The sequence below is a fragment of the Leuciscus leuciscus genome, assembly GCF_965113295.1.
Source record: "Leuciscus leuciscus genome assembly, chromosome: 12".
Taxonomy (NCBI): domain Eukaryota; kingdom Metazoa; phylum Chordata; class Actinopteri; order Cypriniformes; family Leuciscidae; genus Leuciscus; species Leuciscus leuciscus.
The window spans coordinates 43,571,991-43,596,186 of record NC_138736.1 but is presented as its reverse complement, the minus strand read 5'-3'; the positions used below and the strand labels follow the sequence as shown (position 1 = coordinate 43,596,186).

The 24,196-nt window shown below is 43.6% G+C and overlaps 2 protein-coding genes across 2 annotated transcripts in view; one reads left to right on the top strand and one right to left on the bottom strand.

The window, feature by feature from the left end:
- Nucleotides 1–2,169: 2,169 nt before the first annotated feature.
- cfap69 (cilia and flagella associated protein 69) lies at nt 2,170–22,316 on the bottom strand. Its single transcript, XM_082186504.1, has 22 exons — nt 21,990–22,316; nt 16,021–16,077; nt 15,883–15,948; nt 15,161–15,270; nt 15,006–15,082; nt 11,904–12,002; nt 11,656–11,808; nt 11,393–11,570; nt 10,917–11,040; nt 10,772–10,820; nt 10,572–10,693; nt 10,145–10,367; nt 8,453–8,617; nt 8,200–8,315; nt 8,007–8,125; nt 5,888–5,969; nt 4,926–5,118; nt 4,448–4,567; nt 4,041–4,117; nt 3,771–3,968; nt 3,588–3,674; nt 2,170–3,495 (listed from the first exon to the last, which is right to left on the bottom strand). Exons 1-22 carry the CDS (start codon nt 22,056–22,058, stop codon nt 3,391–3,393), a joined length of 2,589 nt encoding a protein of 862 aa, XP_082042630.1. The 5' UTR covers nt 22,059–22,316; the 3' UTR covers nt 2,170–3,390.
- A 103-nt stretch (nt 22,317–22,419) lies between these two features.
- The window catches only part of kdm1b (lysine demethylase 1B), a 40,823-nt gene continuing 39,046 nt past the window's right edge, over nt 22,420–24,196 (top strand). The window contains exons 1-2 of the mRNA XM_082186881.1: nt 22,420–22,581; nt 23,986–24,143. Coding sequence (XP_082043007.1) covers nt 22,566–22,581; nt 23,986–24,143 — 174 coding nt within the window. The 5' untranslated portion in view covers nt 22,420–22,565. The remainder of the gene's footprint in view (nt 22,582–23,985; nt 24,144–24,196) is intronic.

The window sequence follows — 24,196 nt, the reverse complement described above, 5'->3', positions numbered from 1 at the left end:
TCAGACCGCATCATAGCACTGAAACTGCGCTCGTTAAAATCACAAATAATTTACTTTTAGCTTCTGACCAAGGCTGTATCTCAATACTAGTTTTACTTGATCTTAGTGCTGCGTTCGATACTATAGATCACACATTACTCTTAGATCGACTACAAAATTATACTGGTGTTCAAGGACAAGCATTAAGCTGGTTCAAATCATACCTATCTGACCGCTACCATTTTGTCTATTTAAATGGAGAAAAATCGATCATAACTCCAGTAAACTATGGAGTGCCGCAGGGATCTGTGTTAGGCCCTCTGTTATTCTCAATATATATGATGCCACAATATTATAAGGAAACATGGAATTAGTTTCCATTGTTATGCTGATGACACTCAAATATATATTTCATCACGGCCGGATGGAAACGCTAAATTTTCCAAATTGACAGAGTGTGTTAAAGATATAAAAACGCGTAATTTTCTTTTATTAAATCCAGACTAGACAGAGGTAATACTTATCGGTTCAAAAAACCGCCCACAAAACCTCGCACAATACAACTTTAACATCATAGGATGTCCTGTTACTTTATCCTCTACAGTAAAAGACCTGGGTGTTATACTCAATTGCAACCTGTCTTTTGAAAATCATATTTCATATGTTACAAAAACCGCCTTTTTCCACCTTAGAAACATTGCTAAGCTACGTAATATGCTATCAGTTTCTGATGCAGAAAAGTTAGTTCATGCATTCATGACCTCGAGACTGGATTACTGTAATGCTTTATTAGCTGGTTGTCCTGCATCCTCAATAAACAAGCTACAGTTAGTCCAAAATGCCGCCGCTAGAGTTCTTACGAGATCAAGAAAATATGATCATATAACACCAATTTTATCATCACTGCATTGGTTACCTATAAAGTTCCGTATTAATTACAAGGTATTGCTACTGACTTATAAAGCCCTAAACGGCTTAGCTCCAGTCTATTTAACAGATCTTCTATTGCCCTATAATCCATCGCGCTCTTTAAGATCACTAAATTCAAGGCTTTTGGTCCTACCTAGGATATCTAGAACCACCAAAGGAGGGAGAGCATTTTCACATTTGGCTCCAAAACTCTGGAATAGTCTTCCTGATGCTGTTCGTTGCTCAGACTCGCTCTCCCAGTTTAAAACTAGATTAAAGTCGCATCTCTTCAGCCAGGCATTCATATAATCTTACAGTTCAAACTACAATCCGGCCTCTAGCTCATAACTGCCAGAGGAGAACTGGCCCCCGACTGAGCCTGGGTTCTCCCAAGGTTTTTTTTTCTCCATTAGGTCACCTGATGGAGTTTTAGGACACCATTAGGTCACTTGATGGAGTTTTTCGGTTCCTTGCCACTGTTGCCTTTGGCTTGCTCAGTTGGGGATATTTTGGGGATATTTAATTTAATTTTATCAATCAATAAATTCCTCTTGAAACAAACTTTGTTGTATTATTTTAATTTAATACTGTGAAGCTGCTTTGATACAATCTGTATTGTGAAAAGCGCTATACAAATATACTTGACTTGACTTGACTTAAATAAATATGCATTTGAAATGGTTTACATTTACTAATAGAAATTATGCACACACATAAACACCTTATCGGAATGATCAAACTAACATAATGAATCAATATGATCTACAGTTCTTTCAGTCGCACGCGCTCCATATCACCACTAGGTGTCGTAGTTCCGCGTGCGTGTTCATGAGTGACGTGGGTATGGAGCGAATTATGTGCCATAATTAAACACAAATCCAGCATTTTGCAAACAAACCCGATCTACTTTGCAAAGGAAAACTCGACTCGTGCAAGTACAAAGGTCAGTTTGAGTGAAAATGCAGTGGCAAATATGTATTGTGTTTTACAAATATAAATAAATGAGCCAAGATAATACTTCACAAATAAATACAAACCATCCTACAAATTGCATGTAACCTTTGAACAAATACCAAATCTAGTGCATACAAATGCATATCTGTCTGTTATGATTGTGAGACACTTGGCTCTTTATGAGATCTCTCGGACCCGACTCACAAATGCAGTTGAGCAACTTCCTCTTCTAGAACAGTAGATAGCGCTAAACTAGCGGATTCATTTAGCGCTAGTCTCCGGGAGAAGCAATAATTTGCAATAATTAAGCAAAAATAAATTAAACGTGTCTTTGGCAGAGCTGAAAAGCATGCGAAAAGTGCGCGAAAGCATGTTTAAATATTCGGATGTGTGATTAACAGTGTGTGATTGATGCTGAATTCCTAACCGCACATGACTCTTACTTTTTCTGCCATAGAAAGATATGATGAAGGTAGTGTGAGAAAAATACTGGTATGCAGTTCTGAATTCAGCAAGAGATTCTGATCGATGTGACGCCTCTGACCACAGTCTAGCTTCGGCCTTTAGAACGGCCTGCACTTAGTTAGAAACACCAACTTCCTACGATCCGAATCAATTCCTGCTCTACATTTTTCTCATCGCAACTTCCGTTTCATGCAGACTTTAATATTAAGTAATATTATTGAATTAACTGCACTGACCCTTTCAGAACAGAAGTTGACCTGAACTGAACTGCATAATGACTCTTCCATCTTCTGTAGAGCTGCTTCACCGCTGAATCTGAATCTCATACTTGATGTTTGTCTCAAGTTTGATTCTGTGATTTTCCTGTTTATAATTGTGAATGTGCTTTAAAAAGATCTGTACGGTATAAAGCGCTGTAGAAATAAACTTACTTAAGCTGGACTGTGATGCTATTTTCTTCTGGAAACAAACTTTGTTGCATTATTTTCCTGTTATCTCTGTGAAGCTGCTTTGAAACAATCAGTATTGTATAAAGCGCTATATAAATAAATGTGACTTGACTTGACTTAAAGATGACTGGACATTTAATAAACACACTGTTTTGTTCTGATTCTGCTGCCTTATTTTATTAGTCATTATGCTCGCTTTCACAATCATCATAGATGACCTTCAGCACTGGTGATGTGGCTTCTGGTTTGCTTGAGGTCATGTATGAAGCAGCTCATCGCTCATGATGGTCGACCTCAACGATGGTCCGATGATCCAGAATGCTGATGTGGAGTTAGCGTAGTCGAGATCTAGATCTGAAGTTTACTTTGGCTGCGTCAGACCACACAAGCAGTTAGCGGTGTATACATGCGCTCGGGTTAGTGAGGCAGAAACCCAAATGCTTTCTCTTCATCCATTATGATGGTGCAATTTACATGCGGTTTCAGAGCTCAAACGCCCAGAATAAGCGGTGCATGTAAACATATGCTGTAGGAGTAAAGACTGCTGAACATGAGAAATATCAATGTCTCTGAAAAGCATAAAATGTATATATATGTTGTGAAATGACTCTGAACTCTCTGAATGGGACTGGGTTTATTGATCTGAGAGGGTGTGTTGTGTCTCGGGTCCCTCGAGGGCCGGTTCTGATGGAGCGTCGGGGCCGCTGGTGCCGCATTCCTCCCGCAGACGCTTAAACTCCTGACACACACACACACACACACACACACACGCAAGAATTAATGCAGGGACTCGAGAACATGCCAATCTGTGTGAGGATGAAGATCTCAGACCTTCAGGACGCTGTAGTTTGAGGTTCTGGCCACGTAAGTCCTCCAGGCTTCTGCCGCAATCTCTCTCTGCTTATGAGTGAAGCCAATCTGGAAAAGAGTTTCTCAGGTACTGATCAAACACACCAACCCCTTCGCCAGACAGGAGAAACGGACAGCAGAACTGCATGTGATGGTCAGTTTTACCTCTTCATACAGCAGCTTCTCCTCCTGCAGCTCCTCCTGCTGCTGACGGCCCAGAATGCTTTGCTGCAGAGAGCGCACGGTCTTCACCGTGTCTTCGCTGACCTGTCGAAGGCTCTTCAGGGCTTCTTCATCAGACGGGACGGGCGTCGCTCCCTCGGTCAACAGCTCAGCCGAGACCTCGTGTAAAACTTCTCCCACCTGTGGAGCAGGAGCGTCTGCAGTGATGTCACTCATTAATGCTGACGAGGCTGACAGGTCATGAAGACTTACCTTGAAGTCCAGGTATCTGCGGATGATGCTGAGTGTGACGAGATCTTCAGCGCTCAAACCCGACAGCTGCTCAAATCCTACAGATCAGCATTGATAACCAGCTGGTCAAGCTACTGTGTTTAATCAACATAAACTGCACTGAAGATTAGCGTTTTAAACCTATGACTAGATTCAGCAATTCACTTACATTGAACTGGACTGTCAAATGAGGAGAGTTTAGGAGCGTGTTTGATTATTATCTGTTTATTACCACGATTGCTCAGGTGTAAATGTGTAAAACACTGTGACCTTACAAGCATTCTGACATGTTATGTAGTTGCTGATATTTAAAGTTAATTTTTACTTGAGAATGTATGCTATTTTAGCTACTGTTACACTACTGAAAATAACACAGTCCTCTCTCATACCCAGTTTCCAGAAGATGCAGTAGATGTTTGCAAACAGGTTTTCCCACACATCCCTGACAGCGGAACTGACGTCCCGTGAAGATGATGTTGATGACGGTTCATCCTGATGCCGCTTCACGTCTGAGAGAGAGAGAGAGAGAGAGAGAGAGAGAGAGAGAGAGAGAGAGAGTCTGAAAAGAGCAGCTTCTCACTTACTTTGGAGAGAAGAAAACAAGTGTATGATGAGGCTTTCTTTGTGATGGTAATGAACTGACAGCTCAATTAAGAAAGTCGCATTTTGATTTCATGCTCACTTTAGCGATCTATGTAAATGAACACACTGGATCAGTGTAAATGAACACACTGGATCAGTGTAAATACACAGAGCGCCGAAACCGTTGGTCAATTACTTAGAGCATGGCACTGTTTTAATCCCTGACCTGTGAGGTGCTGTATGCTGTGCATTTTTATGTGTTCAGGCTGACTGATGTGTTCGTACCTGCAATCACTCCGTGCCGGTATAGCGTTATACCCATCTCCTCCTCCTCGCTCCTCCAGATCTGCAACAGGAGCTGCTGTGCAGTGACGTCTCTCTCACCACGCCAGCACTGCACACGTGTGACGGCCCGCGGACTCTCACACAGCTCCAGCAGAGTCCCGATGAGCACAATCAGCATGTGTCTGGGGCTCCGCTGCACATCACACATGTGGTCAAACACTCTCCAGTCGAACACACGCCAGTCAAACACACGCTAGTCGAAACACATGCCAGTCGAACACACGCCAGTCGAACACACGCCAGTCGAACACACGCCAGTCGAACACATGCCAGTCGAATACACGCCAGTCGAACATACGCTAGTCAAACCACACGCCACACACACCAGTCGAAAAACACGCCAGTCAAACACGCCAGTCGAACACACGCTAGTCAAACCACACGCCACACACGTCAATCGAACACACATCAGTCAAAACGCACGCCAATTGAACCCACACCACACACGCCAGTTGAACACACGCCTCATTCACACACTCCAGTCGAACAAACACGCCAGTCGAACACGCCAGTCAAACACATGCCAGTCGAAACACACGCCAGTCGAAACACATGCCAGTCGAAACACACGCCAGTCGAACACATGGCAGTCGAACACACGCCAGTCGAAACACGCCACACACGCCAGTCAAACACACACCATTCGAAACACATGCCAGTTGAACACACTCCAGTCGAAATACGCCACACACGTCAGTCAAACACACGCCACAAACGCCAGTCCAACACACTCCAGTCCAACACACTCCAGTCCAACACACAGCAGTCCAACACACAGCAGTCCAACACACTCCAGTCCAACACACGCCAGGTGAACACACACCAATCCAACACACGGCAGTCAAACACACACTCCAGTCCAACACACGCCTCGTTCACACACTCATGCTGAATGTTTGCACCTGCAGCCGTTGAAGGAGCAGATTAACTCCACCTCCCGCCACAAACACGTCCTCCGTCCCGAAACAGCCCACAACACATGACCTGCACAGAAGAGAAGAAATCATATTTGGCAAGAAGTAAATAAGAGGAGATTTTCCCTGTATTTACAGTGCACCCGGAAAGTACTCACAGCGCTTCACTTTTTCGACATTTTGTTATGTTACAGCCTTATTCCAAAATGGATTAAATTCAATTTTTTCAATACTTTGCTCAATACTTTTTTGAAGCACCTTTGGCACCAATTACAGCCTCAAGTCTCTTTGAGTCTCCCAGTTCCTCATCTTTCCTTCGATCCTGACGAGTCTCCCAGTTCCTCATCTTTCCCTCGATCCTGACGAGTCTCCCAGTTCCTCATCTTTTCCTCGATCCTGACGAGTCTCCCAGTTCCTCAACTTTCCCTCGATCCTGACGAGTCTCCCAGTCCCTCATCTTTCCCTCGATCCTGACGAGTCTCCCAGATCCTCAACTTTCCCTCGATCCTGACGAGTCTCCCAGTCCCTCATCTTTCCCTAGATCCTGACGAGTCTCCCAGTCCCTCATCTTTCCCTCGATCCTGACGAGTCTCCCAGTTCCTCATCTTTTCCTCGATCCTGACGAGTCTCCCAGTTCCTCAACTTTCCATCGATCCTGACGAGTCTCCCAGTTCCTCATCTTTCCCTCGATCCTGATGAGTCTCCCAGTTCCTCATCTTTTCCTCGATCCTGACGAGTCTCCCAGTTCCTCAACTTTCCATTGATCCTGACGAGTCTCCCAGTTCCTCATCTTTCCCTCGATCCTGACGAGTCTCCCAGTTCCTCAACTTTCCCTCGATCCTGACGAGTCTCCCAGTTCCTCATCTTTTCCTCTACCCTGACGAGTCTCCCAGTTCCTCATCTTTCCCTCGATCCTAACAAGTCTCCCAGTTCCTCACCTTTTCCTCGACCCTGACGAGTCTCCCAGTTCCTCATCTTTCCCTCGATCCTGACGAGTCTCCCAGTTCCTCAACTTTCCCTAGATCCTGACGAGTCTCCCAGTTCCTCATCTTTTCCTCGACCCTGACGAGTCTCCCAGTACCTGCCACTGAGAAACACTCCCACAGCTGATACTGCTTCACTGTAGGGATGGTATTGTCCAGGTGATGAGCGGTGCCTGCTTTCCTCCAGACATGACGCTTGCCATTCAGGCCAAAGAGTTCAATCTTTGTTTCATCAGACCAGAGAATTTTGTTTCTCATGATCTGAGAGTCCTTCAGGTGCCTTTTGGCCAACTCCAGGAGGGCTGTCATGAGCCTTTTACTGAGGAGTGGCTTCCGTCTGATTGATGGAGAGTTGGAGAGATGTTCTCAGGCCTGATTGGTGGAGAGCTGCAGAGATGGTTGTTCTTCTCTCCACAGAGAAACTCTGGAGCTCTGTCAGAGTGACCATCGGGTTCTGGGTCTCCTCCCTGACTGAGGCCCTTCTACCCAGATCGCTCAGCTCTAGGAAGAGTCCTGGTGGTTCCACACTACTTCCATTTAAGGATGATGGAGGCCACTGTGCTCATTAGGACCTTCAATGCTGCAGAAATGTTTCTGTACCCTTTCCCAGATCTGGGCCTCGATACAATCCTGTCTCGGAGCTCTACAGACAATTCCTTGGACTTCATGGCTTGGTTTGTGCTCTGACATGCACTGTTAACTGTGGGACCATATATAGACAGGTGTGTGCCTTTCCAAATCATGTCCAATCAACTGAGTTCACCACAGGTGGACTCCAATCCAGTTGTAGAAACATCTCAAGGATGATCAGTGGAAACAGAATGCACTTGAGCCCAATTTTGAGTGTCATGGCAAAGGCTGTGAATACTTATGTACATGTGATTTTTTTATTTTTTTATTTTGAATAAATTTGCAAAGATTTGAAACAAACTTCTTACACGTCATTATGGGGTATTGTTTGTAGAATTTTGAGGAAAATAATTAATTTAATCTATTTTGAAATAAAGCTGTAGCATAACAAAATGTGAAAAATGTGAAGCGCTGTGAATACTTTCCGGATGCACTATATGTGGAATCGCATTCACAGCGAGTTTCCCATAGAGAAATAAACACGCGAGTCTCACCAAACGCAGTCGACGGTGGACAGCAGCAGTTTATTATGACCCAAACCACTGAAGATCAGAGCGGCGTCCAAACTCAAATACTGAATCAGCATCTCCACACCGTCACTGCCGAACAACTCCTGAACACACAGGTGTACTCGTTTAACCAGTGCTAGTTAAGTGTTCTATATGATATAAGCATGATGTGTCTCACCTTCCTGTGCATGTCTCCCTCACAGAGGACAGACAGAATGAACTGGGAGTCGATCTGAATCTCCAGAGACACGGCATCCTCGGCCTCCGGCCTCCCTATGAACCAGCGCAGCGTCCCTAACACACACACACACACACACACACACACACACACACACACACACACACACACACACACACAGAGTTAGTCTTCAGTATTTCAGCAGTGAGTGCTGTGATACGCCACACACACTCTCTCTCACACACACGCTCACCAAGAAGCTGCCCGATCGCCCCCTGATCGCACAGATCCTGCCGGAGCGCCTCGAGGTCCAGGGAAACTACGGATCTGAGCACTCGGACACAGTACCTCATCTGGGCCTTCTTCCCGCCCCGCCCACCGCTGCCATGGAAACTGTGGCCCCGCCCAATGAAGGAGTCTGACCACAGAACCATGAAGAGACCGATCAGCACAAAGTACATCTTTTCAGTATCTGTACTGAATCAGAGTATTTATAATCATCGAAACATGAACGACACGTTGCGTTTGAGCCAGACTGGGGAGAGAGGTGCTGTAATAATGTAAAATATGTGAAAAATAATGTGTTTTTTGAACAATCAAGCATAACAGCATATTCCAGTACACCCTAAAACAAAATCAAGACTTTGTAAAAAGGCATAAAGGACCCCTATTGTGGACATAGATAGCTTATATACACTCACCTAAAGGATTATTAGGAACACCATACTAATACTGTGTTTGACCCCCTTTCGCCTTCAGAACTGCCTTAATTCTACGTGGCATTGATTCAACAAGGTGCTGAAAGCATTCTTTAGAAATGTTGGCCTATGTTGATAGGATAGCATCTTGCAGTTGATGGAGATTTGTGGGATGCACATCCAGGGCACGAAGCTCCCGTTCCGCCACATCCCAAAGATGCTCTATTGGGTTGAGATCTGGTGACTGTGGGGGCCATTTTAGTACAGTGAACTCATTGTCATGTTTTTGTCAACACCAATTTGAAATGATTCGAGCTTTGTGACATGGTGCATTATCCTGCTGGAAGTAGCCATCAGAGGATGGGTACATGGTGGTCATAAAGGGATGGACATGGTCAGAAACAATGCTCAGGTAGGCTGTGGCATTTAAACGATGCCCAATTGGCACTAAGGGGCCTAAAGTATGCCAAGAAAACATCCCCCACACCATTACACCACCACCACCAGCCTGCACAGTGGTAACAAGGCATGATGGATCCATGTTCTCATTCTGTTTACGCCAAATTCTGACTCTACCATCTGAATGTCTCAACAGAAATCGAGACTCATCAGACCAGGCAACATTTTTCCAGTCTTCAACTTTCCAATTTTGGTGAGCTCGTGCAAATTGTAGCCTCTTTTTCCTATTTGTAGTGGAGATGAGTGGTACCCGGTGGGGTCTTCTGCTGTTGTAGCCCATCCGCCTCAAGGTTGTGCGTGTTGTGGCTTCACAAATGCTTTGCTGCATACCTCGGTTGTAACGAGTGGTTATTTCAGTCAAAGTTGCTCTTCTATCAGCTTGAATCAGTGGCCCAATCTCCTCTGACCTCTAGCATCAACAAGGCATTTTCGCCCACAGGACTGCCGCATACTGGATGTTTTTCCCTTTTCACACCATTCTTTGTAAACCCTAGAAATGGTTGTGCGTGAAAATCCCAGTAACTGAGCAGATTGTGAAATACTCAGACCGGCCCGTCTGGCACCAACAACCATGCCACGCTCAAAATTGCTTAAATCACCTTTCTTTCCCATTCTGACATTCAGTTTGGAGTTCAGAAGATTGTCTTGACCAGGACCACACCCCTAAATGCATTGAAGCAACTGCCATGTGATTGGTTGATTAGATAATTGCATTAATGAGAAATTGAACAGGTGTTCCTAACAATCCTTTAGGTGAGTGTAGTGTGCTGGCAGTGATGGTGCGGTACCTTCCTGAAGACACCAGTCGAGCAGCAGCAGCAGGAGTGTGTTCCCCTGACACGTCATGTAGTCATCCAGCATCAGAGGAGCCAGAGAGATCAGACACGCCAATGCCTGGAGCTGCAGCTCCTCCTGCTGGCCAGGGGTCCAACTGCACCTGCTCCGGGGCTCCGGGGACCGGGGCTTAATCAGGAGCATCAGGCCCAGCATCACCCGGCCCTCCTTAAACAGCTGCTCACCACACACACACACACACAAGCACACACACGCGTGCACTGAAGGGACAGGCTTCAATAGCTCACACGAAAATAGCATGGAGAAGAGCATTGTGCACATTCTGCTAAACATCTCTCTCTGTGCTCCACAGAAGAAGAAAAGCCATACAGGTTTAAATGATTGTGAGCTGTTGTGTAATGCATGCTAACATCATCTCACCTGCAGGGCAGCCAGATCTCTCGACAGGACAACGATCACATTCAACAAGAGCTTCTTCATCTCAAAGTCCTCGTGGTTGAAGGACAGCTTGAGGTTTCGCACCAGAGGATTGTGGCTCTTCACTGAGAAACACGAGTTCACAGATCTTCATTCGAGGTCACGGAGCTGAACGAACGCTAATGAAAAACACCAATACTTACGCTCAGGGAACGTGACAATCAGCGTGAGATGCTTGACAAACCCGCTCTCCTGAAACACACAGAGAGCTCGTGAAGAAGAGCGTGAGGCTGATGAAGAAGAGCGTGAGCGTTGTGGAGTTTACGGCAGTGAGGACGATGGACTCACGATCAGAGGAGCGTTCGGGTTCGATGCGATCAGAGACAGCAGCACTAGCAGGTCGTTCCTCAGCTGACGATCATAATGCCGGAATCCGTTGAGAAGCTGATTGAGAAATGCTTCCTTCAAAGTTCTGCCATCCAGAAGAGAAAATACAGGATTGTTTAGAGGCGGCGTTCAGATTCTCATGTGCCCATTAATATCTGACCTGGACCTGACGAGAGAACGTTCATGCTCAGCTCATACTCGACCCCAAAATCAAAAGGAAAAACATTAGAAAAAGAGTCATTTTCATGACAGTTACATTTTTACAGCACACCATGAAATCCCTATTACTGTCAAGCCAAAGAACTCACACTTTTAATTTATGCTGGTTGTAAATCATAAGTCATTTACTTTCTGTGTACTTGTGCTGTTACGATGATGAACATTTAACGCCCTTCAGTAACTCTTGATGAACGTTGATCATGTGATGATCGACTCACGCGATGCAGTCGGGGTTGCTGAGCTGGGCCGTCACCTCTTCCCGAGAGCCGTTCTCCAGAAGGTTCCACAGGATCTCCGAGCAGCGGAACAGAACCGGTCCAGACGGGTCACACTCACTCATGTGGAAGCAGATCTTCTGCGCAGCCTGAACTCTCAGCATTAAACTACAGTTCACCTCTGCCAACACACACCAGCACGTGTTTCATTCAGGTTTCAGATCTACAGATCTCTGGTGTGTGTGTGTGTGTGTGTGTGTGGTCACCTGACGTCCTGGAAAGGATCTGCAGGGTCTGAAGGAGACGCAGTTTGACTGACAGCTGGTTCTCCATCAGGGCCAGTGACATGACGAGGGTCTCGGCCAGACCACTGCGCTCCACCGTCAGCCCTCGGTAGTCCACATGCGTGGGATAGACACCTGACACACACACACACACACACACACACACACGATAAACACCGCCGCTAAACCTGAACGTTTGCACACTTGAAGAGCTCAGTCACGCCACCCACCGTCAGAGTAGTGTGTGTGTGTGCTGTGGCTGTAGAAGGATATAACAGAAGCGCAGATCTGCTGTCTGACCTCCGGCAATGGGATCCTCATCAGATAACCTGCCGTCACACGCCATTATCACTCAATCTATCATACATGCATCAATAATCTGGATTTACCCAAAGATGGGGTAACACATCAACACATAAATGAGAAATTATTCTTTGCATAAAGAAATCAAAGTCTATATTAGCATTGTGACATTCAGCATAGTAAACCCTCCAAAATATTTTACTTATAAAAGTTTAAATTTTTGCGCTTTTATTAATCATTATATATTGTGATTCTCATTACTGTCATACAGTTCTTTGTTTTACTCTATCGATCAAAAGTCTGGAAAAATTAAGATTTCGGTTTCCACAAAATCTGAAGCAGCACAATGGTTTTCAACATTGATAATAATCAGAAAAGTTTCTTGAGCAGCAAATCATCACATTAGAATGATTTCTTTTTAGTGTGCTTTATTATCGAGGACCACTTCTTTAGGCGTGGTGTGGGATTCGATGACGATGCAGGCACGTCTATCTCCTGCCCATATCGATTCGACCCTCACAGCCGTGAGAAAGATAAAGCTAGGCCTGTCACTCATTGTCAAACAGTTTCAAGACTGTTAGGTCTGATGGCAACCTTCTGGCCTGCTGTACACAAGACCTTACCAGCGGTGGCTCAAGACCAGGGGGTTCCCTGAGGGCCGACCCGTTCTGCATGATCAGGGTTATGCGCAGGTGCTTTGTGCTCTGGTGATGCGGAAGAAGCCTTGGGTCCTGTCCCGGGGTCCTGTGCTGGGAGCTGCTTGTCGTTGTGTAATGGCGTGTTCACACCAAACGCAAATTGAATTATTTGCGCGAGTAGATTACATACAAAGTTGATACAAAGACGTGAAATGACGTGAATTGGGCGACGCGGTTGCAGCAAACGTTTGATATTCGCCTCAATCACGTCTTCCGCGCAAGATGAAAAATTTCAACTCGAGCTTGAAATTCACATGACGCATTGTCGCACAGGCCAATCAGTTAACAGCTTATTGACAAGTCCGTGCACTGGGCACCTGTCAATCATCCTCAAGTAGCGCTGGAAACGGCTGTCATTCAGGATCAGTTCCCAGGATTCAGGATCAGTACCTGGAGTAGACGAGTAACGCGATGTGAATATACGCTTCGCTTTTGGTGTGAACACACCATAACGCATACGGATGCTTCCCTCACAGGCTGGGGATCAATCATGGAGGCTCACTCATGGATGCTCACTAATGGAGGCTCACTCATGGAGGCTCACGCATGGAGGCTCACTCATGGAGGCTCACGCATGGAGGCTCACTCATCGAGGCTCACTCATCGAGGCTCACTCATGGAGGCTCACGCATGGAGGCCCACTCATGGAGGCCCACTCATGGAGGCCCACTCATCGAGGCTCACTCATCGAGGCTCACTCATCGAAGCTCACGCATGGAGGCTCCCTCATGGAGGCTCACGCATGGAGGCTCACTCATGGAGGCTCACTCATGGAGGCTCACTCATTGAGGCTCACGCATGGAGGCTCACGCATGGAGGCTCACTCATGGAGGCTCACTCATCGAGGCTCACTCATCAAGGCTCACTCATGGAGGCTCACTCCTGGAGGCTCACTCATCGAGGCTCACTCATGGAGGCTCACGCATGGAGGCTCACTCATCGAGGTTCACTCATGGAGGCTCACGCATGGAGGCTCACTCATGGAGGCTCACTCATGGAGGCTCACTCATGGAGGCTCACTCATCAAGGCTCACGCATGGAGGCTCACTCATGGAGGCTCACGCATGGAGGCTCACGCATGGAGGCTCACGCATGGAGGCTCACTCATGGAGGCTCACTCCTGGAGGCTCACTCATGGAGGCTCACTCATGGTGGCTCACTCCTGGAGGCTCATGCATGGAGGCTCACTCATGGAGGCTCACGCATGGAGGCTCACTCATGGATACTCACGCACGGAGGCTCACTCAGCTCAGGGTCTGTGGAGGGGTCATCATCTCTCTTGGCACACAATTGCCTGGTGATGATGGCTGTCTCTCAAGCATTGAAACACCTCCCAGACCTGAGGGCCTCATGTGCTTGTCTGGACAGGTAACACTTCGGTGGATGCCTACAGAAATCATCAGGATGGTCTGCAGTCGCGCACACTTTGCAAACTGGCATGTAGATCCTCCTTTGGGCTCAGGAAAGCACTAACCCCTGGGCACCAGATTCAGGGAGCAGAACTCCTGTCGAGGCCCGGGGAATGGAGACCCACCCAGAGGAGGTGGAGCTCATGTGGAGTGGAACTTTATGAGTCTGCGACAGCGACACGCGGTGGGCTCTGGTTCTCCCTCGTGTGTCCAGCTCTTCTAGGGTTGCTGCCATGGCCGAGGACAGTTTCCCCGGTTGTTCAACTCCCGGGAGCTCTGGAGAGAGTCCTTCAGGGTGTGGATAGCCCAGTTCTGGCCGGCCCGAGTGTGCATCCCGGACCTTGAGTCCAATGGAGACTCGGTCAGGAGGGACTCTCTGTATCAGATAGGGCTCAATCCTTCACCCCTACCCAGAGTTGTGGAAGCTGTGGGATTGTTCTCTGAGGGGTCCCACTCATAGACTCGGGTCTCTACACTTAGCTTGTTGAGTCCATACTATACTGCACAAGGAAACTGGCGTAAATCATCAGCTTGATCTAGTTAACTGCCCGGTTGGTACAGTGCTGGAAATCCTGCGGAATTGATTTTTGATCAAATAAATGCAGCCTTGGTGAGCAGAAGAGACTCTTTCAGAAACATTAAAATCTTAATTATTTTAAACATTTGACCTGTATCACAGTATAGAGTATTATATAGCCTAGGTATATTAGCCTATATATAAAAATATTTTTTTAATACATAATGATTTGCATTAATGAGAATATGAGAATTAATGAGAATATGAGAGGAAAGCTGTCCTGAACTGAACGTCACAATGCAAAAAGTGCCATAACAAGAGATTCTTCTTCTTTTCTTTATGTGAAATATAATGTGTCTTGTCTCCTGGTCATTCTGTGGTGAATGAGAGTTTGCTGTAACTCACCCATCTGTGAGACACAGTCTGTGGCCACAGCGGCGAACTTCATCTCATCCGACGCTTTCTCCTTCAGGAAGGGAAGACTTGAAGACAAGCATTGATTAGTTCATAAAGACTTCCGTTCTCAATGGCCTATAAAGACTTTAGACTGGAAATCTCACCCGCAGATCTGAAGTAAATCACAGAGGATTTTGGCATATTCCGGGTGATCGGTCACTTTTTCAGCACAAAGGTTCAGAATCTTACATATGTCAGCGAGATCCCTCAAAAGCTTTTTAAGCATTTTAAGGAAAGTGTTTATCACGTCATCATCATCACAATATAATAACAGCAGATTATTCCACAGAGTGCTTGAGGCTTACAGAGCATCACATCATGGAAACCCGTCGAGTTATAATTAAAGCTGGAAAATGCTGATTCTAGTGGATGAAGTGAGACTTCAGGGACTTCAGTTTCCTCAGAGGACGCTGACGTCACTAGAAATAATTACTCACACTATACTACATAATACACGTGACGTGCTTCCACCGCCAGCCAATCAGAGACGGCTTGGGAGCATATTCTTATTTTGTGATTATTACAATAATAAATAAAAATCAATAATAAACATGCTATATACAATTTTGTGTTGAATTGATCTGAATATTGACTCTTTTGGCTTCTGCAGAGAATCTGAGTGTGTCTCATATCTGATGAAGTTTCATCATTGATTCTGTTATTCTCCTGTTGTGAAACAATCTGTACTGTATAAAGCGCTGCAGGTCAGACTCGTTCTCATTCACACATATACAAAAGACAACATCTCATTTACACGTTTCAGCTTTAAAATGGCCTTTTTTATTTTTATTTTGCCAAATTCTTCTATGTGAAACTTTAAGGATACAAATCCACGCTGGCATCTTTTTACCACCTTCCTCAAGATGAAAATCTGTCTTTCTTTTAATGACGACTGAAAAAAAGAGAGAAACTGAAAAACGAGCCCATAATAATTCAAGCATAATTTAAGCAAACCGAGTCTTACTGAGAGCGGATCCTGCAGCAACTGAACGACTCTCGAGAGATCCGCGAATCCCACAGCCTGAAAAACACAGCAGTCAGTCAGAATCAACCGAACCGAGTCACTGACACAGAGTTCGGACAGAGACTCACCGAACCGAGTCACTGACATAGAGAGTTTGGACAGAGACTCAACCGAACAGAGTCACTGACACAGAGTTCGGAAAGAGACTCACCGAATCGAGTCACTGACACAGAGTTCGGACAGAGACTCACAGAACCGAGTCACTGACACAGAGTTCGGAAAGAGACTCACCGAATCGAGTCACTGACATAGAGTTCGGAAAGAGACTCACCGAATTGAGTCACTGACACAGAGTTCGGACAGAGACTCACAGAACCGAGGGGGGCGGGCCAAGATGGCGACTGAGTAACATCCCTGTGCCGAAGCTCTGCATTCATTATATAGTTGACAAAAGACTTAATATGTAAAAGGGCACAAAGTAATAATTTATTTACTGATCTGAGAAAGTCTTTGTTTGTTCTTTTGTTTTACTAACTTTTCAACGAGCGCGATGGAAGAAGATAAGCCTACTCGAGGTGCCATGCACTCATACGCGAAGAAATCTCTGGATGCCTCGTTCAAAGGCAATGACGCTAAAAATACATCAGGATGTAAAATTCCCCTTCCTGAAACTCCTCGACAGCCTGCCAAAAAATCTAAATTGGGTGAAAGAGCGGCGTCGGATATTCAGATGGTCTCTAATTCGAACCTGATGGAAGTTTTGGAGAGAGTTGAAAAAATGCAATTGGAATTTATGAATCGAATGCAATCCCTCGAGACGACCGTTCAAGTCAACACGGCCTCGTTAAACAGTGTGACTGAGGCGCTTGAGTTTATGAGCAATCAAATTGAAGAGGTATCAGGCAAGGTGAGCTCGTTGCAGAACAGGGTGGAATCACTGGAAAAGGAAAACTGCGCGCTACGTGATAAATGCGAGGAACTGGATGCCTATAAAAGGAGGTGGAATTTGCGAGTGTCCGGTATTCAGGAGCAGCGAGGAGAAGATGTTCGGAAAATCCTAATCGATTTATTCGGCAAAGTTTCTCCAGAGATCGCAGACCAGCTCGTCTACACGCTCGACATCGCCCACAGACTGGGCCCGCGCGCTGAGGGAGCTCGCGCAAGCCGTCGCATCATCGTACAATTTCTGTCACGCAATGTTCGAGATCAAATCTGGAGGGATGCCAGAACCGCGGCCATTCTCAAAGAACGAAAAATCCGAATTTTTGAAGACTTAACGCAAAGCACCAAAGACGCCAGGAACAAACTTTGGCCACTTGTGGAACGAGCAAGAAAGGAGGGGAAGAGAGCAGGATTCAGAGGGCCCTTTGCATATGTTGACGGTAAAAAGATTTCTGCAAATGATCAGCAAGGCTGAATGATGCTATGGCATCCTCGTCGAAGCTTCAACACACCACTCTCTGGTACTCTCGGGTAGGCACGATCCGTTTTTTTTTTTTTTTTTTTTTTTTTTCTCTCTCTCTCTCTTCAGATAGAGGATAGACTTTTTGTAGTATGCTACTTAGCGTTGCCCATTTGATCTTGTTTGTTCATGCTGGATCTTTAACGCAATTTTTATTTTATTTTATTTGGAATATTATTAGTTTATGACAATGGTCATAAATACGGAATTTCTACTTTTGGAACCATACCTTTTTGTCAATGAGAGTGCTCGTTCTGAAGAATTAAGGTACCAAAACCGTGATAACTGAAAAAGGAACGAAAGTCAGATAGAACAGACAAAAGGGTTAAAAGAAACAAAACGAAAAAGACTTTTACTCATGCCCTTGTACTCATTACTTCTGGTTCTATATAATGTTGCAGAGTTAGGCGAACTACTGCATTTTTTGTTATTCTAGTTTATGTTCTAAGTGATATCCTGTTTCATACCTAGTTCTTCAGGTATTATATACTCTTGTTTAATTTTGTATGTCTTTGTCTTTATTTTCTTTAAATGCCAGGGGTTTGAAAAACAACATTAAGAGGAAGGCTTTATTTTTGTTTTCTAAGAGGCACAAAGTAGATTTCTGTTTTTTCCAGGAAAGTCATTCTACATCTAAAGATGCCAAATTTTGGAGGTCACAGTGGGGCAATGATATTTGGTTGTCACATGGGTCAGAACATTCTGCTGGAGTAGGGATTATGAAGTATAATTTTAATGGTAACATTTTGGAAACCAGTATTGATCCTTCAGGACACTTCTTGTTAATGGTTGTTGTTGTCAATCATTTTATGTTGATTATTGTCAACATCTATGGTTACAACTCCGTTACAGAAAACTGTGCTTTCTTTAACACTCTAGATCAAAAACTTTCATATGCTTTAGGCAAATATCCTTCAGCTTTTCTGCTTTTAGGTGGTGATTTTAACATAGCAATGAATAACATGCTAGATAGGCACCCACCAAGAAAAACAGTTTCCCCAAACTCAAATTTTGTAGCATTTATGGATAAATTTGACTTAGTTGATATCTGGAGAGAGATGTATCCGGATGTAATACAGTACACCTGGAGTAACAAAGACCGTTCAAGGCAGTCCAGAATTGATTATTGGTTGATTTCTAAAACTTTGAGTAGCAATAATATCTCTATTAATATTAGTAACAGCCCACTGACTGACCATAATGCCATTTACATTTTAGTTAATTTATCGCAAAATATCGCAATTAATGCCTGCAAACCGTCGCTCTGGAAATTAAATAGCTCCCTCCTTAAATATAAAAGGGCCAAACAACAGATTATTGAACTAATCCAAATTTACTGGGAAAGGGCTAAATCACAAAAAGCTTTTGGACGTAACTGGGAGCTTTTAAAATATGAATTAGGGAAATTCTTAAGAAAATTTGGAAGTAATGTAACAAAGCAAAATAGATTATTAGAGGATGAAGTTCTTTCACAACTATCTGCTATATCATTTAAGGAGCCATTGACAGATACTCAAAGCATTGAATATTCCAAACTTCAAAGTAAATTAGATGATCTCTATAGATCCAAAGCTAAAGGAGCCTATGTTCGATCCAGGAAAAAATGGCTGGAAGAAGGAGAGCAAAATTCAGCCTACTTTTTTAGGTTAGAAAGATCCAATGCTGTGAATGTTTCGGTTGATCGTCTCCGTACAAATGATAGAGTTCTGGAGAATCCTAGGGAAATAGCTTCTTTTTGCTCCAAATTCTATAATGACTTGTATACATCAAGATATTGTGACAATTCAGCCAAATCTTTTTTTGAATCTATTAATCAAAATAAAATTATTCCTTTAGAAGATAAAGAAGCTTGTGATAATGATATATCCCAATCAGAAATTCTACAAGCTATTAAGAGTTTAAAAAATAATAAAAGTCCCGGCAGTGATGGTTTAACCTCTGAGTTGTATAAGATGTTTGCAGAGAGCTTATCCCCTTTCTTACTAAAGGTGTTTGAAGAAAGTCTGGAATCGGAAACACTTCCACCAAGCATGACTCAAGGGGTCATCACTTTGATACCCAAACCAAATAAAGATAAAGAATGTTTAGAAAATTGGAGACCGATAACCCTCTTGAATAATGATTACAAAATTCTAGCTTTGATTTTAGCAAAAAGAATTAAAGATGTCCTTAACTGTATTATTGATGAATCACAATCAGGTTTTATGGAAAAACGTCACATTACGAATAATGTAAGATTAGTCCTAGATATTTTAGATTACGAGGAACTCATCCCTAATGATAGCTATTTACTTTTCCTAGACTTCTACAAAGCCTTTGACTCACTTGAGCACAATTTCATATTTCAAGCCATTACCAAATTTGGGTTTGGAGAGTCGTTTTGTAGAGCCATCAGGACATTGTATCGAAATAATAATAGTGTTATTAAGTTAAAATTCGGAACCTCACCAAGATTCAATTTGTCACGTGGAGTAAGACAAGGCTGTCCTATATCTCCATATTTATTCTTGCTTGCCTCGCAATTTTTAGCTCTGCATATTTCCAGTAGTAATTTACAAGGTATTACAATTGACGATAGACAAATTATTATTAGCCAGCTGGCTGATGACACCACTTTGTTTTTGAATGATGCCTCTCAAATCCCTTTAGCTTTAAGATTGATTGATTCCTTTTCCAGAGCTTCAGGTCTGTACCTAAATATTAAAAAATGTGAGTTAATGTCAATCAAAAGCTGTAATGTTCCCTCTATATGCAATATCCCTGTTAAAGATCAAGTAACATACTTAGGAATTGTAATTAATAAAGACCAAAAAACAAGATGTAAACTAAATTTCGATCCTCTAATATTGAAAACCCAAAAGAAACTCAATTCTTGGCTGCAGAGAGACTTGTCCATACGAGGAAGAATTCTACTCTCTAAAGCTGAAGGTTTGTCGAGACTAACGTATGCAGCTCTCTCCCTGGAGGTTGATAAAGGAACATTAAAAAAGGTTGATAGCATGTTAAATAATTTTGTTTGGAAAAATAAAACCCACTTTATTAGAAAATCAGTACTGATGAATTCAATAAAACAGGGAGGATTTGATTTTTTAGATTTTACTACTTTAAACAACACTTTTAAAACTAATTGGCTTAAAAATTCCCTTAATAATCCCTCTTCACTTTGGAATATCATCCCTAATTATATTTTCTCAAAAGTAGGTGGCCTGAATTTTCTCCTACTTTGTAACTACAATGTTACAAAGATCCCTGTCAAACTCTCTAATTTTCATAAGCAGATGCTCTTGGCATGGTCCCTAATATACAAACACAACTTTTCCCCACACAGATATTACTTATGGAACAATAAGGATATTCTCTACAAGAATAAATCACTTTTTTTTGACAACTGGTTGAAAAACGACCTTCTTTTAGTTGGACAGCTTTTTAATTCACAGGGCAGACTTTACAACTATTTAGATTTTTTACAGAAATATAAAATTCCTATAACTGCTAATGAATATGCTATTGTTTTCAATGCTATTCCCTCTGGAGTGTCTTTTCTGTTGCAAGGTTCTACATTTCCATGGCCATGTACTTACTCTTTGAACCTAACTGACACAATGATTGGAAATGTATGCTTTTCTGTAGAGCAACAAAAAAGAAATTATAAAATCAGAGCACTCTTCCAGAAAGAAATAATTACAATTCCTTATGTAATACCATATTGGAATAATATTGTAGAGAATTTACCATGGGAAAAAGTATGGTCTTTGCCTCATAAGTATCTGCTTACCAATAAAGTAAAAGAAATAACATTTAAATTAATCCACAAATGTTACCCATCCAAAGCCTTTCTTAGGAAATATAAGTCAGACATTGAAGTGAATTGTTGTTTTTGTCACTCTCCTGAGGAAGATGTCACTCACTTGTTTTGGCAATGTACCCACACTGAGAAATTTTGGTCAGATTTGTTCATTTTTATCCAATCTTATTTTGTAAGTGACTTTTCTTTCTGTTTTAAAGATGTTTTCTTTGGTTTGTTTGACAACTCAAAAGAGAAAACAGGACAATATTACATAATTAATTTGTGCTTCCTACTAGCTAAATTTCACATACATAAGCAAAAATTTACTGGCTCTAAACCTCTCTTTTCTCTATTCAGAGATGATCTAGACAAATACATGGAAACTATCCAAAGCTCTGTTAATCCCAAAGCAATGAAAACTGTATCTCTTTATTCATCCTTTTTGTCCTCTTAAGGTAAATGCATAGCATTGTTCTTGTTTTTGTTTTGTTTTTTTGTTACCCTGGCGAATTATTTGTGTCTGTGTATCTTTTTTGTTTGTTTTGTTTTTTTCCATGTTTATCTGTATTGCTTAATGCTTTGTAATGTTTAATAAAAAAAATAAAAAAAAATAAAAAAAAATAAAAAAAACCTCACAGAACCGAGTCACTGACACAGAGTTCGGACAGAGACTCACCGAACCGAGTCACTGACACAGAGTTCGGACATACATAGACTCACCTCAGACTTTCTCTCGGTCACAACGCGTTTCTGAAGGAAGCTTCTCGCGGGCGGCGCGCTGGACAGCATGTCTGATCTCAGTCTGATCCACTGCACGAGTCACTGCTCGAGTCTCATCATGTTCAGAACCCTTCATGAACAGCAACAGCAGCGGCTGGTGTTTATAGGCGGATCAGGACGCGCGGCGGTCGCCATAGTAACGCGTGCAGCTACGGAGCGCCGCTAGAGACAAACCTCCCCCTCAAACGCAAAGCTGAAGCTCTCCTCTCTGTTTCTTAATTTATACAGCAAACTGAGCAAACATTTCTAAAGAAACGCGACTACTTTCATGCATCCACACTATAATGTCAGACAACTGCGAGTACAGAGAGTACAGAGAGGGGGGCTTTTATTTTGACGTGTGTTGTTAAGCGCAGCAGAGGAAGTGACGTCACACACAGTGCGTTTCCTGCAGATGAGGCATAATAAACGATGCTGAATTTAATGTGTTTCGTTAAAGAACAAAGGGCCAAATATTCTTCTAGATAAAGAACAAAGAGTCAAATATCCAGTGGATTAACAGTAACATCATTATCAATGCTAGCGGACTCAGGTGAGAGTCATTTATTCTTATTCATGCGCATTGTGTGAATGAGACAGTGTGATTGTCTGTACAGTACTATGTGTGTGGGTGAATGAGATTGCGTGTGAGTGTGTGTGTTTATGAGACTGTGAGTGAGTGTGTCTGTACAGTATGTGTGTTGTATGTGTGTGGGTGAATGAGATTGTGTGTGTGTGTGTGTGTGTGTGTGTGTGTGTGTGTGTGTGTGTGTGTGAGAGTGTGTCTGTTCAGTGTGTGTGTGTGTCTTTTCAGTGTGTGTGTGTGTGTGTGTGTGTGTGTGTGTGTGTGTGTGTTTATGAGACTGTGTGATTGTCTGTACAGTATGTGTGTGAGTGAATGAGACTGAGTGTGTCTGTACAGTATGTGTGTGAGTGTCTGTACAGTATGTGTGTGAGTGTCTGTACAGTATGTGTGTGAGTGTGTCTGTACAGTGTGTGTGTGAGTGTCTGTACAGTGTGTGTGTGTGTGTGAGTGTCTGTACAGTGTGTGTGAGTGTGTGTGTGAGTGTGTCTGTACAGTGTGTGTGTGAGTGTGTCTGTACAGTGTGTTTGTGAGTGTGTCTGTACAGTGTGTGTGTGAGTGTGTCTGTGTGTGTTTATGAGATTGTGTGATTGTCTGTACAGTAGGCTATGTGTGTGAGTGTGTCTGTACAGTGTGTGTGTGTGTGTGTGAGTGTCTGTACAGTGTGTGTGTGAGTGTCTGTACAGTGTGTGTGTGTGTGTGTGAGTGTCTGTACAGTGTGTGTGTGAGTGTCTGTACAGTGTGTGTGTGTGTGAGTGTCTGTACAGTGTGTGTGAGTGTGTCTGTACAGTGTGTGTGTGAGTGTGTCTGTACAGTGTGTGTGTGAGTGTGTCTGTACAGTATGTGTGTGAGTGTGTCTGTGTGTGTTTATGAGATTGTGTGATTGTCTGTACAGTAGGCTATGTGTGTGAGTGTGTCTGTACAGTGTGTGTGAGTGTGTCTGTCTGTACAGTATACGTGTGAGTGAATGAGACTGAGTGTGTCTGTACAGTGTGTGTGTGTGTGTGTGAGTGTCTGTACAGTGTGTGTGAGTGTGTCTGTACAGTGTGTGTGTGAGTGTGTCTGTACAGTGTGTGTGTGAGTGTGTCTGTACAGTATGTGTGTGAGTGTGTCTGTGTGTGTTTATGAGATTGTGTGATTGTCTGTACAGTAGGCTATGTGTGTGTCTGTACAGTGTGTGTGAGTGTGTCTGTCTGTACAGTATGTGTGTGAGTGAATGAGACTGAGTGTGTCTGTACAGTATGTGTGTGTGTGTGAGTGTCTGTACAGTATGTGTGTTTGTGTGTGTGTTGCTTAGTGTGTAGTAATGATGTAATGATGTGTTGGTGTGTGTGTAGTAGTGATGTGTAATGATGTGTTGATGTGTGTGTTCAGCGGGGCGGAGTCGTGGCAGGAAGCGCTCAGCAGGAGTGGGCGGGGCTGACTCTGGTGGGCGGGGCCGAGGCAACACACCTGCAGCACAGGTGAGGGTTCGAGACATCAGAGGAGCGCAGCAGCAGGTGCAGGACACCTGTGAACACGTGTGTGTGTGTGTGTGTGCGCATGTATGTGTGTGTTTCAGACGAGAAGGAAAGCCGCAGAGACC